This window comes from Athene noctua, chromosome 22 (assembly GCF_965140245.1).
Source record: "Athene noctua chromosome 22, bAthNoc1.hap1.1, whole genome shotgun sequence".
Classification (NCBI taxonomy): Eukaryota; Metazoa; Chordata; class Aves; order Strigiformes; family Strigidae; genus Athene; species Athene noctua.
The window spans coordinates 2,759,238-2,777,747 of NC_134058.1; the positions used below are offsets into that span (position 1 = coordinate 2,759,238).

Below are 18,510 nucleotides of genomic sequence, written 5' to 3' on the forward strand. Positions count from 1 at the left end.
AAAACTGAAAAGGATGTGTTGTGACACACCTTCTAATAAACTAAAATTCTGTAAGTGTGCAGCTAGTCTAGGATTACATCTACCACCTTCTCTCAGTTCAGCTTATCATATATTAAGAGGATAGTACCCTTGGTTTGTTACAGCCTTGGTCTTAGTTAGAATTCCTGAGTTAATGTAGCCAGGTTCTTGAGAATTTTTGCTTTTGAAATACTCGGTTTGCTCTAATGTATCTTCTTAACATTGGAGTAAACTGATGTGGGGAAGCCAGTTAATAAATAGTGGCTTTATTCCATTTTCTTAGTCTGGTAAGTAAGGGAATAGATGTAAGGATTTCAATTTCTGATACAGTTCATTGAGAGCATAAACCAAACCTTTTTTCTGCACTTCTCATCTCTTGAATTGTTCATTTATGTAAGACCTTCCTTCCATTGGGCTTAGACTTTTAAAATTTTCTTGAGAGGGGTGTAGTATCGAATAATATCTTGGATCTTGCTGCTTAGTTATGTTTTCCTACTTTCAAAAAATGGCATATGATACCAATACCCAGATAATTCACGGCTTGAGCTGATGGCTGTGCAGGCATTGATGGGGAAAAGGTGTTGGAAGAAGTCAGCAGTAACAGGAATATCTTGCTCTAAACCAGTTCCCCAGTTTCTTTTGAATACCGTTTGTTTGTTGCAGAAACTTCTGCCACCTATAACAAAGCTCTAGGATCCATAATAACTGAGTAGTAATTCCTGACATTTCTGGATCAATGAACTGCCATAATACGTGGAGCGTTTGTGTTGGACCACTTCACTGGCGGCTGTACAAAGCAACCTTGAGTTGCTTAATGGGGGAAGCTACTGCTGCATGGGTGCACAGGAGGAGTAAGTGAGATCTGCAGAGCATCTGCACCCTGCTTTTTGGGGCCATATAGCTCAATCTTGAGGAGTAACTTAATTAAATTCTACTTCAGGTAAGCTCTTCGTGCATGTATTTATCTTACGTTTTCATTGGGTTTTCTTCATGCCTTTTGAACGGATACACAGTTGTCAGCTGAGCTGTCATTCCAGCGGTCAATGGGATAGTTCTGTATCTCTGTAGACCACTTTGGAATGTTTTATTTTAGGTGTGTTTGGAGGGGTTGGTTTTTTCCTTTTTTTTTTTTTTTTTTTTTAAGCCTGACCTCGCAAAAGCTTAAAAATGCTTGAAATCATGTCCTGCTGCATGTCAGTGGCAAAACCTCTTTTGAATGCAGTGTAGCCCAAGTCTTTTTCTTTCTTAACATGTCTTTCAAAGTACTTTACTACTCCTAGAAATAGAGGGAAGGGATGAGGATGGAAAGCAGCATTTTAACTGGATTTAAACAGCCTGCTGAGAGGCACATTTCTATGCTTCCAGCCATAAGCTGAATTCCAATCCCTTTTTCTCCATGAAGGATCATTAGACCAAAACACTGCACAGAATCTCAGGCCTTTCAGAGGCAGCAGTTTTCAGTACTTTTTAGTTTGGCTTCTAATCAAACTGCCATTAATCTTGGTTTCATTCACATTAAAAATGAAATATTTAAAATTATGTTTGATATATATTTTAATTACTTCCTCTATATGTGAACTTCTGGGCCATGGTAGAAACTACAGACTCCAATCTAACATTGAATACTTTTACAGCGTATAAAACATCCTCTGCCATCCTGTCTGTCTTCTAGGGAGTCTTTGGAAGGTTTATTTCCTTAGCCAAGGTGAGTCCTGCACAGGTGCTCTAAAGAATTCTGACTAAAGGACCCTGTCTGAGGCTGATAACTTGTAAAATCCCTTTAGAATTTGAGTGATTGAATTGACCGTGTTTCAGTCATAAACGTATGAACTCTGTGAATGAACACATATGTTTGAATCTTTAATTGTCTTTAAAAGAGCATTCTTGGAAGTAAAGGTGACACTTGGATCTGAGACTTCACATATTTGAATGGATGTTAAAAATAAGGCTACTTGAATGTCTAGCCAAAATACGTCCCTGCCATCTGCTGGCCTCCTGAATGCACCATGCACAATTAGCGTCGCTTAAATGTGTTTTGCTGCATAAGCAGCTCAGTGCATTGGCCCCGTTGCTTGTGATACAATCCGGGAAGCTTTCCTAAGGAGCGTTAGCAGTAAATGCAGCAAGACCTTCGTTCTGTCTGCTCTTTGCATAGTTAACTTCTTAGCATGGGTTTTCTTTGTTTATAGACTGTCATCTTTGTAAGGGACTTTTATATAAGGGTAAGTAAAAAAAAATTTGCTGCTTCCACTCTTTGGGTATTGACGTAAATCCTACTCACTCCTGTTGTAATCTGTAGTTGATAAAACTCAAGATCAGTCTGCAGCATAAAAATGGGCATAGCTATGTTTGGTCCTTGTTTGGCAGGTTCATTCTGGACTTGAATGAGGGGAGAGGAGTGAACAGAAGAGGTTACCTCAGATTAACGCAAAACCTCTGCCAGTGTGAGGGATGCTCATACGTTTTTTTCCTCATATTCATTCCAAAACGATTTCCATCTTCAAGGTAGTGACTAGCATTAGTTGCAAGACAGTAAAACCTCTCTGCCTGACTTCTGGGATGTTTATGCTGGTTTTTTTGGATATGCAGGAAGGTAGAGAAGACATTTAACAGATGGACTGAAGGCATATTTCTACACAAAGTTTGCAAATATATGTTACCCCTTCTTGTTCTTTGCTCTTGTATTTGTAACTAAAGATGGAATTTTTTGCCAGAGCATTTTATCTTGCAGCATTTTCTACTTAAATTTTGAGTATGGAGTATTAGTGTCATGTCTGCCACCTTTTAAAGCGGTAGAACTTTTAGGTCTAAGTCACATTTATTTCCAGTTAGGCAAAGTTAGCATTCTCTTGACCAGCACTGTTTTTTACTAAAGCTCCAAGTTAAGCAGCTCTGTCTGAGTCTTGTGGAATCATAGCTTCTGCCTTTACTAAAGCACCTAGAAACTTGCAGCAAAACCAACAGCTTAAGTTATAGAAGATAGTTTTGCAAAATAGTACCATGAAGAAAGAAATTTGATGTAATTTACTGGGAAGGAATAAATCTTCATAGTTTTAGCAATTTTTGTGCTTTTGACTCTAGAGCAATGAAGTTATGTTCATGTATGACAGAACTTATAAAGCTTTTGGGTATGGAAGAGCAAGTGACAGGTTGATGCTTCATCATTTTTGTGTTAATGACTCTGATCTTAAAAATTTCTCAATACTGCCCAAGGCACAAATCATAGAAATTGAGTGAACTGTGCCGAGTTTTTCTGATAGTCTACATCTGAGATGGCTTCTAAGTGACTCGCCTCCATGAAGCATTTTGAAAACTCATTTCTGTGTAGCTTGCCCTGTCTCCATGTAGCATTAAACATCTTTCAGCTACTTCAAGGAATGTTTTGAAATCTTCTAACAGATAGAAATGAAAGCTTGTTTGGCAGCTTTGGATACATTTGGAAAAGTGATCAGTAACCCGCATCTCGATAAGAAGGAAGATCAGAAAAATGTGAAAGGTAAGAGAAATCTGAGTAAGATGGCCATTGTTACCATTTTACACTGGTCACACTCTTACAGTACCCAGGAGTGTGTGCAGGCACGTGCTGCGAGCATTGGCAGAATTATTTGGATCACCGTGTTTTGTGAAGAATGGCGTATATCCTTCTATGTCTTTCAAACATAGTTCTGGTATAACACCTGGGATCCAGGTGCCAGATTTATTCAACTAGAGTAAATACAGCAGGGTTTCAGCAATGGACCAACGTTTTAAAAAGTATTTAGCAGTGCAAATTACAAGTCTAGCATGGGAATGGCAGGAGAGGTGTGTGCCAGTCTCTTACTTTCCATCTCGGTAGAAACAAGTTGGCTGACACAACTGTATAAAATCCCACTCAATATAGAGAATGGTTGCTGGCATGGAATTCTTGTTGGAAGATCTTATTCATGGGCTCTGCTAGTGTATGTGCAAGAAGTGTCTGAAGGGCTTCATCTCCCAGATAGACCTCAATCAGCCCTGAGAAATTCGTAAACATGAGAGCTCTTTTCCAAAAAATTCTGCAATAAACTTCTGAGAGAAAGTCAGCAAAAGAGGAAATCTAATGTAAGTAGAAAGATGCGTTTAGATGCTTACTTTTCTCAAATGTGATGCTGCTACTTTATGGGATACTTATTTTTGACAAGGTAGTGAAAGCAGCCTTAAAATTAGAAGTGGTACTAATTAACTGAAGTCTGTTTTCAGGATGTGTGAAAGAAACTTAGACTGTCTTGCTGCCATATACCTTAACTGGCAGAGCACAGATCTCATTTCAGGAAAAAAAGTAATTAAAACCCCTATATTTTCAGAAGATAATATGTTGGGGTGGGGGTGAGAAAGTCTTCTAGCTTTGCTGCCCAGTGACAGAATGGGCAGCCTTCGGGATCTTTACAATTTAATGCAAGAATAGAGACATGATGACGACCAGTGTGAGCAGGGTTTACTGTGAGAAGTGTTTACCCAAGGCACACAAGCTGTGTGTCTGTAAGCTTTGCAGAATTGGTTGTTAATCAGGCACTGGATTAACCACATCCCTCTGTTCTTCAGCAGCCTGTTCGTAGTGTTGCACTAAGGAATGTTTGCTGCAGACCTCATCCAGCATGTTTCCAGCTCTGCATGCTGCTGTTTAAAAGTGGTCCTGCTGCCTTTATGAATGTGTTCTCAGGTTTCCCAAATGTGTTAAATGAAATGGATTAATTGATTTACGTTTTGTAATACTTGTGTTTTGCTTTATCTGAGTTACCCTATCCAGCTGTAACTATTTAGTTGAAAATGACCTTTGAGTTTGACAGTACAAAGCGATGACAACAATGGAAGCCAATTTGACAATAGTTGTTGCAGACCCTGTTTCTCTGAGACATGAGATGGCGTGGCTAATGTGTTTCTGACAGACCTCTCTCCTCACAGCTACCTCAAAAGTACTTCCCCCTGCCCAGTCCTGTGACATTTGCTGCTCATCCTCTGAAATCTGGTGCTTGTTTCTAAACCTGAGAAGAACATCCAAAAGTAATGTGTGATATTTACGACTCCTCTTATGATTCCTTCTTGCTTGCCTACTCGTCTGGATAATGATTATAATGATTTCTGTATTCCTTCGTTACATATGTGTAACATTCTAGACTTATCACTACTTTGAGCTATCTTGCAGAGTGACCAAGACACTGTAGATTCCAGCAATCAGAATCAAAACTCCTTGAAATACACACTCAGATGAAGTGCACAGTCAAACAGAGCACTTCTCTGAAGTCATCTTGTGTTCTGTCTCTGGTATCCTTGTCTTTCTAGTAGTCCCCTTCAGTATGTCTGATAGCCCTTCTCCAGCTCTTTGACAGTGGACTTTGCCATTGCTTCCATTCTCTTCCCCTTTGACAGCTTGTATCTGTCCAGTTTCATCCTTCAAATATAGTTTTAGCTGTTCAGCACCGACAAGTCATTGTCTGGCACCTGAGCTCTAGGCTAAACTAAAGATTTTTTCCCTCTCTGTGGTGTGTGGGTATGTAGCTCTCAGCTTTAGGGCTCAATCAGGCTTGAGGAAACGAGCATAGCTAGCCTGTTGTTCCATTTGGACCAGTTACTGTGAGCACACTCAGTTGGATTTTATCTGTGCAGCTTGTAGTTCAGTAATTCTATGTAGTTGTCCTTAGCAATGAAAAACGAGTGACACGTCAATTCTTTGCGAGTCATTAATGCAGGTAGAAATGTTATCAGAAATGTAATTTAACCCAAACTAGTGCGTGACATTCTGGGATGGCATATTCTTCTCAGTGTTAGGCCTGTAAGCTACACAGTGCCACAAAAGACTTGTGAGCAAACTAGTTTGTACTAAATCCACGTCATTTCAATTGCAAAACGAAAGGCAGTTTGTGCTCTGGGTAAGGAACGTAGACAGTTCTTGCAGTTATAATCACAGTTGCTTGGAAAGTAGAATTTGTAGTGCTGGTGCCCATTTTTAGTCTTTTATTCCCTGTAAGAGGAACCGATTGTGAAGGTGGAAGAAGGTTGGGCAGTCTCACCCCCACACACACTTCCTTTAAGGAAATGTCTAGTTTCTAGGCATTTTGCCAAGTGGGGTTTAACACAACGTATCTTCTGTTTATAATGCTGATACTAATAAATAAATTAAGATGACATGGAAAAGGGATCTGCAAATGTCATTCATACTAGTGTGAGAAGTATTCTGCTGTTTTTTTTCATGAAGAATTGCAGTGTTTGAGTATGATGACAGCTGCACCAAAATGAATAATCAGCATGTCAGATTTATTTGAAGATGGAGAAGCTTTGGGTGCCAGCCATTACTTTAAAGATTTTTCCCTAAAAAGTATGTATACATTTTAGGAAATGTAGTTTGCCCGATTATGTTTAATAAATTGTTCTCTAGCATATTTTGGATGACTGTAATTAATTTACATACCCCAAAACTTTCAGCTCAAATCACTTGAGTTTCACTGTTTCACCTGGGAGTTAAAATGAAACATTGAATACTTTGCTCAGTAAGAGATCATTTTTCTCTTATCATACAGGATTTTAACTTAAATAGGTCAATATACTGGTATATAAATTGTATAAGGCAACACTTATCTAAGTTTAGTCATCTGCAGACTAGTCATCTTTATGGGACCTGCTTGGATGCCCTTACACCAAGAGGAATGGAAGGTGATTTTTTTTCATGGAGGGTGGAAGAATTAAAACAGTAGCTAAGGTACAGATATGTCAGATTCTTTTTCATCAGCTATCAAGGAAGACTTTCTACCTTGATGACCCTAGATGTAGATGTTTACATACAGCCTTCTAAACCTGCATGGTTGAATTCATCTTAATTTCTTCTTAAGGTATGAAAAATACTGCAGAAAGTAAACTGTCTAGGTGCAGTGATTGCCATCAGTAAGCAGCTCTGTAAGCAATAGTGGTAAGAAATGTAAACAAAGAAGCCCTTGTCTTAAAATGCAGCATCATGTGCTGAAACGTGTTAGGGCAAAGAAGGAGGCATGAAATTTAGTTTTGCTAGCATTTCTTATGTGGTGCTTGGTATCCAGGTGGTGTCTTACAAGTTCCGAACTACGCATTTCTTCAAAAACATGCAACTTAGATGGCCTATGGTGATGGTCGTTCCCGTCTGTCCGTTCCTGAATATCAAGCTCTGAGGTTGAACTACTGTTGACATCTCCCTGCTGAACTAATAGGACATTCTGATGGCAGTTGGACACTGAGCTCTGCAAAACAATAATTTAGTGGGAAACAGAACTCATCTGGCTATGTCCAACTCTGGTTTTAGCCCATCCCGTTTTCCTGAACTTCTCATTCAGAATTTTGCAGTCTTGTATCTCAAAGCTGAGAAGGTAGGCAGAGGCCCCATCATCCTAGTTGCTGGGAAGAACCCTCACCATTAACTAGATTTATTCCCAATGAAGTGAATAGCTGTTCTTGATCCCTCCTGCTCTGGGAAGAGCAGCAGTGACCTTGTACTCTGACAGATTCAAATATGTTTACTGTTGTGCAGTATACCTCTTTCCACCGTTAACTGTCTGATCTTGGGATTTATCAAAACCTCCTGTTTTTTCTTTGCTAACCTGTTACTTTTTGTCAACCTCAAGTACAGGTTCTCTAAACATAATCCATAATATTCTCTGTGCAGACTAGTTGCTTTCTGTACCCTGTATCTTGCCGTATGCTTTGTGCCCTAAAATGAGTATCTGTCTTTATTTAATGCAAATAAAACTTGGTTTTCTTACCTAATTTTCTATAAGCTTGTTTGGTGATAAAAAAAATGCTCAAGTTGCAGCCAGTACATTATTGTAATCTTATTTCTGGGCTTTCTTTCTTCTTGCTGTCCTCTTGCGCTTCTACTTGAGAAGTGTATTCAACATAAAAAGTCGAGGTCTGGAAGTGATAGAAGGTGTAAGGCTGGGTTAGGTGTGACCCATAGCACTTCATATTGGGGGGGGTAGAATTCTTGTTAATGGGAAGTCAAATCTGATGCATTTAGCTATTATTTTAATGCAGATTTAGTAATCTTTCCAGATGCTGGCAATCCACTTTAATCTTGATGTGTTGGGGAAATCAGTCTCTATGTGTAGCTCTTTAGAGAATATGCCATATTTTATCTAGGAGCTATTTTTCTTAAAAAAGGAAAAGGTACTGTCTGTCCCTGCAGAGAAACTCCATGTCCCTTTCCTACTAGATTCTGCTGTTTGGTGTGAAGAAGAGAATGCCTAGACTCCCTTTAGTTCTTCATAGACAGATTTACAAGTTGTTCTGAAGACCATCTTTAGTTTCCTAAAAAGTTGGCTTCTGAAATAGAACTTGGAACAACTGCTGTTCTTGAATATGGCTGAACAGCAGAGTGAGTGTATTAACAGGCATAGATGGGGAGATACGGCTAACCTTTGAGTCATTAAAAAGAATTAATTGCACAATTAGTGATTTTTATATAACTCTGTGAGCATATTCAGTACAACTTTAATGGTTACAAAAATAAAGACCAGACCCTGGAAAACCTAATTAGGAGAGAGCGTAAATATGCAAGACCATGTGCTTGAGTGTTGGGGGGTTTTGGTACTTTTCATAGTACCGGAATAAATAACATGTAGCATCTGCAGGAGAAATTTTTGTCATCCTTGTTCTAAGTCTGCCCATCACTTTTTTTTTTTAAATGTGTTTTACCCAGCTCACCTCTGACAAATATTAATCGTACAGTGTTAGGGGTTGACTGTGTTGAAAAAAGCTACGTGCATTTTTTTCCCCCTAGACTTTTTTTTTCCTAATGAATTTCCAACAATAGTTCTCACAGAATTATAGCCACAAATATCTTTTAGGCTTGTAAGGATCCAATTTCCTAACAAACCCAGCAATCTACATTTTATTGAATTTTATAGTCTAGTAACCACCAAATCTTGGCCACTCTCTTCAACTACACAAGAAACACAATCAACAGAACAGGCAGTTGGACACTTGGCGAAAGCAATGCGATTGTTAGTTATTTTACAACGTGGGAGTGGCATATATGGACACTGAAAAATAGTATTTTGGGGTAGGGAAAAACTAATTTAGCCTCGTAGGTTTTATGACATACAGTGCAGGTTTGTGGAGGTGAGAGCAAGGGATTAATCATAATCAATGTGTGAAGATGATAATGAGAATATATTGAACGAGAAAAAACACTTCTGCTTCTCAGGATTATCTACGTTATTCTGTGCATGTTCTCTCATCTGCCAGTTTCACTTTAACAAAAGCTCTTCACAGTTTCTACCAAGACTTACTCATATTTTGTGAACTGGACCTATTAAAGTTACCCATCTTCCACTGCTGCACTGAAGTAAAACCAGCAAATAGCCTTTCAGATCCGTAAAACTTTTTTTGAATATTACTTAGTATTTGGGGAGACTGGTTTATGCAGTATCTTTAATTGAAATTGCTTTCAGTAGAGGCCTTTGGAGGGAATGTGACAAACTCAGAAACATTTTGGTGGTTTAGAACTTTTAAACTGCCTGGGAGGGGTGGGGAAAGGGGTTTAGAAGAGGTTATTGTGGACCATTGATATTTTCTTTTAAGTTGCGCTGGATGACTTCCTGTGTCCATCCTTTTGCCATATAATATTGGCCAGGGGTTTTGAAAGTTTGAAGTGTCTTGGCTGGAGGCATCTTTGAGTTAGTGCTCACAGCTGACAGTATTTTTGGGTCCTGTCAGTGAACAAATCACTGATAAACTGCTGAAAGGGGTAAGGGGTGGTTAGCCATGGGGATTGGGCAGAGACCTATCGGGTGGATGGTAAAAGGCATTTCTGGTGTCTAGGACAGGAATTTAAATTTGGGTAGCAGAAACTATAAAAGCTGTAGGGGTTTAAACACACACACACACGTATAATTTACTATTTTTTTTTTAAATACATGTATATCTTCATCAATACATTACTATGGGGTATCTTTAAGTAAATGGAGAGAATGCAGAGTCAGTGACAATAGAAATAGCTGGGTATAGGTATCTCCATAAGAACAAGCAACAATGATGTGTCTGTTGGAAAAAACTCAACTTGAACTGCAACATTTTTTTTTTAATATCAAGTCTACCCATTACTGAGTTGTCAAGCATAAATTTCATTATATTGTGGATCTGTTTAGCATAGTTATTCCAATAAAGGTGATATCTGAATTGGACTCACTGTAAAAATGCGATGGCTTTACTATACCAATAGCTCGTAGTAGGTGAAGGCCTCTTTAGATAAATGCGTGCGTGTTTTGTTGACTTTCTGAACATGATAGTGTTAAGAAGGCAGCTCTGGCCAGACAGCAGCACTGAAAGCCAGGTAAAAATTCTGTGAGTACCTTCCAAAGAAGTGATTGCTGAAAAAAATGAGCAGGCATGCATAGGACAGGGAGCATGGAGTTGAAATCTGGTGAAAGGAAAAAGTCTGACTTAAATGATTCCACATCTGGCAGTATAGTGGAAATCATTAATAAGCTGTAATAACTTTGCATTTGCCTAAGCTCATACAGAAGCTGGGTTATGATTTTGCACTGAAAACAATCATGCAGATCACATCCCTCTGCTTGCTGAAAGGATGGCATGCTGTTTCTTTCCAGGTGAAAAAATTCAGACAACCGCATATGAAAGTGTCATGAATCTTAACTGCTTATTTCAGCCTCCTTTTATAGGCAGATGGACCCTTGGAAAAAAAATAGCTGTAAGTTGGCAGCAGAAAGCTCAACCGTGTGAAGCAGAAAGCTTGACTGTGTGGGTTTTTTGAATATGCGTAATTCTGTCTCCAAGCTCAGTCAGGAAAGCTAGGGGACAGATGCCAGCAACATTTTATCCTAGAAAGGGAAAAAAAAAGAACCCAAAAAAAGTGTGTGGGTGGTTGTGGATTTTTTTTTTTTCTTGAACTGCGTGATATAGAAATGAGGACTGTAGAGCCCAGAAAGAGCTCACCTTCAACCTCAACAAAGCAATGCAACCAGATGTTTAGGGGTATTTTGAAAATGGCTGTTGCAGTCACTTCCATGCTTTGCAAATAACCAGAGGTCTGAAATGGCGACATTGAAGTGGATCTTTTTTTTTTTTTTTTTTTTTTTTCCAAGCATAACAAACCCAAGGAGAGTTTACAGGGGTGCTGTGAGGCAGCAGTGGGTGCTGGTGTACAGGAGCTGCTTGTGAGATAGCTTTGGGCTATCAGTGATATAGGGAGAAATCATTTGGGAGAGAAGAGTGGTAAAAGGCTTGGGGGTGACCTGAAGAAAAGAAATGCAGTAGAAGTCAGTTGGCTGAGAGAGAATCGACAGTGTGTATTTGTGATAACGTATCATTCAGTTCATGATTCAAAATCAAAATTTTCTTTAGTCAAGTAGCTAAAGAGCAATGATGCAGAAACATGAGGGAACTGAACATATTTTCCATATAAAGCAGACTCTTATGGGTAGAAAGATGGGTTTAATTTTTAATAGAGCTTAAACGCTTGAAAGACTTAAAAGCTTTGGATGCCATTTGCTTGAAAACTGTTCAAGAACACTTTCTAATCTATTTCCTAATCTATTTAGGAGGTGCAGATCTGGCTGCCTAGGGCAATAGAACTTGAGATACCAGAGGGCAACTGCAGAAAGGCAGACTGAAAATTGTTGGTCTTTCGGTATGAAAGATCAGTGCTGGTCTCTGAAAAGAACTAAGATACCTGCTGAGTATGTATATGACCTTTTCAACATGGAAATAAACCAAGACGACCTCTTACTTGCTACTAATGATGGAAATTTTTTTTCTCAGAATCCTTCTCATCTCAAAAAATAGACTGTTACTCTTATTTTAAATTAAAATGTATATGCTTAGATGGCTAAAAATACTGCTGCTTCAAAGCAAGGACGAGATGCATCAAATTCCAGGCTTTCTTACTTCAAACCTTTCCTGGCATTCCTAATTTACCCATAAAACTTTGCCTTCAGAAGGAGTTTGGGTTTAGTTAAGTGAGCAGATTTATGTGACAGTCAACCCTGGTATGCTCATAATGAAATTGCATGTCCCCGAAGGCTGAGAAGACAGTGGGGTTAGTGAGTCCTGTCTGAAAGGGGAATACGGGATGTAAATTTGAGCCTCAAGGTTACAGTACCAGCATAAATATAGCTACCAAGCAGCATAACAGATTCCTTTCACACAGTGACTGAAGTTCTGACAGGCATAAAGTCAGTGTTCTTCTTCATTCCCATTTATATATCTTGGGATATTTTTAAGGGATTATGCTTCTGTGATTTATTTAACTTTCTTTGGAAGTTTGGTTGCATAAACCTGAGGCCTGAGTTGGGACTTCACGCAGATGTGCAGTTGTCACTGGAAACACCACGTCATTAACTTTCAAGATAGAGGCCCCTGGAGTGAGGGGCACTGACTTAAGTGAATGTAGGACATTCTGCTCACACAAACAGCAAAGCCCATGTGTTCTAAGCATTATGGATATAAAAATAGTTGCCCAAGAAAAGTTGTCCTTCTGAGGAACTCATCTGAATCCCTCTTAAAGCTGTCTCTGCCGTTGTATTGATGACAGTGATAGATCTCTAGAAACCAGAACCTGCTTGAATTACCCTGATGGGTGTCGTGCTGCCACCTTAGGGATCTGTTTAGTGGTCACTTATCTTTATATTTGCAAACAAAGAATCTTATTTTAAAGATACAGTAATGATTGTACTGGTCATTTGCTCAAAAACATGACTTTTCTTAAAGTAAAGGTACTTAACTCAAGCAACTTCAGATACACACAGAATGGGATTTTACACATGTTGGACAGAAATAAGAGAATCAAGCCACGACCAGAAAGATTCCAGAACTGCAAAGATGTTTTTGATTTGATCCTAACGTGTGAAGAAAGAGTCTATGATCAAGTAGTAGAAGGTAAGGACCTTGAACTGATAAACCAAGTTAACTTTGAGTGCTTTTTTTCCCCCTCTCCTCCCTGAAGTCCTTCACAAATCTGGAAACATCTCCGTCTCTTCTGCTGCTGGAACACCAGCAGGGACAAGAGCTCACAGTCCATTAGTGTAGACTTTTATGTACCAGAGAAGTATTCAGCCATCACTTATTTCTAAAAGATGCTGGTGCTGGCAGCTACAGAGAATGTGTATGTATAGCAATTTTAAGGGCTGACATGAGGAAATAGCACGCATTTGGAGAAACTCAAACGCATGTTTGGTTGGAAAACACTCATGGATCTAGAAAACTAGCAAGTTTTATGTGATGTTTTTTCACCCTGGGTTGATGGAGAAACAACTGTCTTCCTTAGGCAGCTTCCCTTCCCTTCACTGCAGAAGACTTTCTGTGACCTACCAAGCAGTTTATCCACAATAAATACCTCCTGTGCAGGTGGAGAAACTGGTTTTGAGTGTGGTTAACGCTCTGCAAGCATGATACAGCTTTGCCCTTCAATGAGTCAAAGTGAGATATGCCAAAAGAATCTGAGCTGGGACTTGGGCTGTGCATGGAGACAGTGCAGCAAGCCTGGTGGGAACTCACTGGAAGTCACGGGGTTTCAGCAGTGACTCTGTTGGGCTGAGAACGCTGCCTCTCTCTGGAGACCCTGGCTACAGGCTTATGTGAGGTTTAAAGTGTTCCCTTTTCATTGAAAGACCGGCCAGCTGAGTTAGTATCGTGCACAGAATTTAAAAGGCTGTTGCCTTGCCTTTTCAGTTCTCCGTGGTCACGTCACAAGCAATACAGAGCACGATACATTCGGGCTTCTGCAAGCTGAGCCATTAGTGTCCTGAATTTAAGTGTTACTGAAATGTGTTGGTAAATTCTGAGCACAACTGCCACTTGAGTGGACCTGCAGCAAGTTCAGCGTGTCTCACACAGAAAGCAGCTTTCACTCTAATGTTTTAGGTACCCCGAGGAAGGGAGGTGAAGAGCAACCACTTGCTAATTTTCCAGTTGTGCATCTCTCTAACTTCGTGGTAACGCCCTTCATAATTGAGCAATGAAAGGCTTGAGTGCTACCGAATGGCTCTAGATGTGAAAGCTGATATTTTTAAATGGAGATTTGCCAAACTGAACTTGCAGAATGGGGTTAGGGGAGAACAACTTATAGCTTAAAAACTGTAATAGGAAGGTTATGTTAGAGAAGCGTAACAATAATACATGAGTGGAAAAGAATGTTTCTATTTTTCCCCCCCTTCACCCCTTGTTAACAAGCGGAACACGTTAAAGCTAGAATTTTCTAATGTGACTATCAGTGCTTAAATTGTAGGAGTTCGCCTTGCAGTTTAATTTTCAGAGTGTTGTATATGCAGTGCTTTTTTAAAACTCCAGGAGAGGAAGCCCAAAATCACTCTTGACTTTTGAGACTCTTGATCTTGGTCTATAAAGACTGTCGGAGTAAGGTGAGCTGTAACTTTTCTTGACCAGGGCAAATAAACTGTGATGACCCTTCCACAAAACTGAATTCTTTTGTTTCCAAAATCCATCACTCTTTTTTTAAGTCAGAGGGACTGTTGTTTAAGACAATATTTAATAAACATGTTTGGGGAAGGCAGAGATGGACAATGTCTATGTATTTTTAAAAATGTTATGAACTCTCTGTGTAAAATATGATACCATTCCACCCAAAGTTTTGCTGTTACGTGTGTTTTGTTTTCAAATAGATTTAAATTCCAGAGAGCAGGAGACATGTCAGCCAGTACATGTGATCAATGTGGACATTCAGGATAACCATGAGGAGGCAACTCTGGGTGCTTTCCTTATCTGTGAGCTCTGCCAGTGTGTAAGTAGAGAGGGCTCCCTGCCTGTGGGTACCTTGGACCCAGCTGACTGCCCAGGGGTTGGGGTTTGCTTAGTACTCCTTGAAGGTGCTGCCTATTGCAAAAGTTGTTTAAGGAAAATCCACGTCAAGAGGCACAAATTTCCCAATTCTTGTGATTATTTTTGGAGCTGTTGTGCAAAGAGATGAATTGTAACTTGAGTTCATGGTTTCCAAAGTGGACTCTGTGTGCGCTCAAAGCCAATGCATTGATAGCTTCCCTGAAAAGCAGTATCCCAGAGCCCTGCACGTAACCATTACACATGTTGAGCCCAAACTCAAAACACTTTATGGCAAACACATCTATTTCAAAAACACTTGTAATACGTGGGTTTCAAACACTGGAGTTGCATTCTGAATCACCGTACGCTTGAAAAACATCCTATGTAGGTGTATTTCATAGTACCACCCTGTTGTGTGTATGATGTGGAAGAAAGAAATGGTGCCTTCTGTCATCCATATTCAGGGGCCCTAACCCTTGAAGTAGGACTGAAATAAGCTGCACTCAAAGCAGTCGATGTAGCAGTGAAGACAACAGAGGAAGGATCTGTGTCCTTCACAGTGTGCAAGTTGATGAGTTCACCGATTCCAGTGTGGCAACAGGCTTTTCTTTTTTTTTTTTTTTTTTTTTTACTCCAGCCTGCGTGATCTACTCTGGTCTGAAATCCTTCCCAGATTCAAAAAGCCTAAGAGGGTTCAAGGACTTGAAATTTTAGCCATCTGTTCAGTGTGCTTGTAGCTATTCTGAAGCTTCCATTTGTTATCTAGTGAGGATGGATGTTGCCTACTCAACAAAGTACTAGTTAAGTGCCAGATCAGTGGGTTGGAGAAGGAAGGATATGCAGATAAACACGATGCGGGATACATGTACATTTGGGAATGCTGGGAATCTCAATAAAGCCCCCAGTGCTGCACTCTTTGGTACAGCCTGCTGGTTTAGACTTCACAGTAAGCCAAAAGCATTGAATTATTACAGTTTTCTAAACTACATCATATCCTTGGAGTCTGGTTGCTTAGTATTTTTTCTCTTCTAGATACAGCACACAGAAGACATGGAAAATGAAATAGATGAGCTGTTACAGGAATTTGAAGAGAAAAGTGGAAGGACTTTTCTTCATACTGTCTGCTTTTATTAAAGCACATTTGTCTCTTAGGCCTTAATACAGATGAGGGAAGCATGTGTTTAAAGTTCTGATTATACTGTATTTTCCTGGAAAATTAATATTGATCTTTTTTTGTTTAAAAACTCCTTTTCAGTGTCTTTTTGTTTCGTTTCAGGTATTCTGTCACAGGTAGGCAGAGATACTGCTTGGGGTTGTACATATGAGATGATTAAAAAGTATACACAAAGGCCACCTATTTAAAAATGAAAATCAAGTTTTTTCTTTAAATCCTACTTTAATTATTACAAGTAGGTTTTTAATTATAAAGAGAATGTTTCTTGAATATAAGTTTATAATGTATTTTTCCAGCTTACAAATTTATTTTATTTCAGTTGTGCTTTTTTTTTTTTATTATTATTTTAATGTGACAGAATGGCTGAACTACGTGAGGATATGAGTGGAACAATGAAAAACGAGTATCTGTATATTATTAGATATAAAGTTGGAAGCATCCAATAAAAATGAAAAACCTGTAAGTTTGTCTGTTTTCAAAATAGAAGCTAAATAAGTGTGACTCTTCTCCGTGAGGTAAAACACAAAGGTATCTGAAGTAGCACAAGAATGCACATTCGTCCAGAGTGGCTTGGAGAGGGCAGTGACAGCAAGATCTGGATAGGATTCAGAAGAGCTGGACTGTGTCCCCTGTCAGAGAGGCTGTGCAGTTGGGCAGCTCATCATGATTTTTGATCCTGCACTGAACTAAAGTGAACTGCTTGCTTTGCATGAATCAGGGCACTACCAGGAAATCTTTTGAGATCTTAATTGCTTTTGAATTATTGTATCTGAGATTAATAAGACTGTGAAGCAGTCAGGGCCAATTGTCTGTATGTCTTCTGTAAGGATAGATGGGGAGAAATGGCAAACTCCATCGTCAATAGAAATAGTTTAAAGCTTTTTTTTCACTGAAGTAGTTTTTGACTAGAAGCATTTTCCTCCTATACAGCAGCAATAAACATGCTGATCACGGCTCAGATTCCAGAAACTGAATATGTGTATACAAACAGAGCAAAACCTTAGACTTCTGTTTGTTCAAACTGATAAAAAATTATTTGTCATTCAAAATGTGAACGGTAAAGAGTTGCAGCTTACGGGCAAGAGAAGATTGAAAGTTGTTTTGTGAAAGGAACCTGTAAACGATTTGGAGCAAATGAGGACTGTATGTTCTTTAATACTCGGATACGTGGGGACAACTTCTTAAAACATCACGTTAAAAATGAAGTAGTGTGAAATGGGATTTGAGCTCCTGGCTTCTCTCTCTCTCATTCTCTGACCTCTGACAGCTTGCATGAATCCCCTGATTTTCCTTAACTTTAGTTGTTAGTAACAGTAGTTAGTAATTGTTACAATTAGTAAAGTGCTAAGTACTTTCAATTTAGGGCCATGGTACCCATCTGCGCAGACAGCTTCGGCTGTGTGTGTCCTAAGTTGTATGGCAATGCTACTTAACCCCTCACTGAAACACACTCATAAACCGCAAGTCCGTATCTGAAAACACTTCTTTGCAGTCGCAAATCTTGGTCTGTTGAGTCAGGCCCCCAAAGAAATCGTAGACCTCTCTCTACTCCTGGGATCTGGGGGTTGGCTGTGGTTTCAACTGCCTTGTGGGAAAACGTAGACCTCTGCCAGCTCAATCTGTGTCCTGGACAGTGTCCAAATGGGTCACTGCATCACACTCGGGTCCCAGGAATGTTTAATATCCCTGAATTACCTGCGCCGTTTTTCTTGTCTGTTAAAAATACTTAAAGCAAAAAAATTTTGTGGAGAAGGGATGAAGAGATCGGAACAATTAGGGGGTGGGGAGTTCAAGCAGCAGTTGCGATAAGGTTTGCAGAGTTTTCTGATTGGCTTGTCCTAACCCATTTTGTTTCTGGAGACCCTGTGTTTGAAGGATTTCAGTCAGCCTCCTCTGCTTCTGCTCATTTGTCTGATACCATCGCCTGTTTCCATGGGGATATTTACAGCCAAAGGAAGAAGATGATGCTGTAAGGACTGAACTGCTTTAGTTGATCTCTTTAAAAAGACATTTCAAGCAAGCACGGTACTGAGTATTTTGAGCAGAGTTTTCCTTCCCTATACAGTATCAGTACTGAAGTCTACTCTGGGGCAAGGTAAAACTTGGAGAGTGTTTGGAAATGTTTTCTACTTTCAACTTAATTCACCCTAAGCAAAGTTCTTGTTGTTATTTTACAGAAAGACAGTACAAACCCAAACAGGATGCTTTAACCCGTGTTTTGTGTGTATGTGGAGATGTATGGCAGTCTTATTACATAAAGATTATGCTTTTCATGTGCGTAATAGGCGGAGAATTCTGTCTGCTGTAGTGCTAAGTATGGATTAATCAGTGGAGCTTCAGTTCACTGCATCTCTTTAACTGAAATGAGAAGCCTTGGTCTAAACCCATGACAGTATATAGGATGTTAGAGAATTGTTCTTTCCATCCTGAACGGTCTGTTCATAAGCAAAAGCAACACTGGGAGCTGGTTATTTGTCCTCTCTTTATTTACCAGTGTGCAGCAGGATGTTTGACTGGATGGATGGATGACTGACCTGGATGGA

The 18,510-nt window shown here is 39.5% G+C and overlaps 1 protein-coding gene across 1 annotated transcript in view; it reads left to right on the forward strand.

Annotated features, from left to right (window-relative positions):
- SSU72 (SSU72 homolog, RNA polymerase II CTD phosphatase) overlaps window positions 1-16,451 on the forward strand; it is a 28,615-nt gene extending 12,164 nt beyond the window's left edge. Inside the window, exons 3-5 of the mRNA XM_074924974.1 lie at window positions 12,755-12,894; window positions 14,637-14,755; window positions 15,826-16,451. Of these exons, the coding sequence (XP_074781075.1) occupies window positions 12,755-12,894; window positions 14,637-14,755; window positions 15,826-15,927 (361 nt within the window). The 3' untranslated portion in view covers window positions 15,928-16,451. The remainder of the gene's footprint in view (window positions 1-12,754; window positions 12,895-14,636; window positions 14,756-15,825) is intronic.
- The last annotated feature ends 2,059 nt before the right edge of the window (window positions 16,452-18,510 follow it).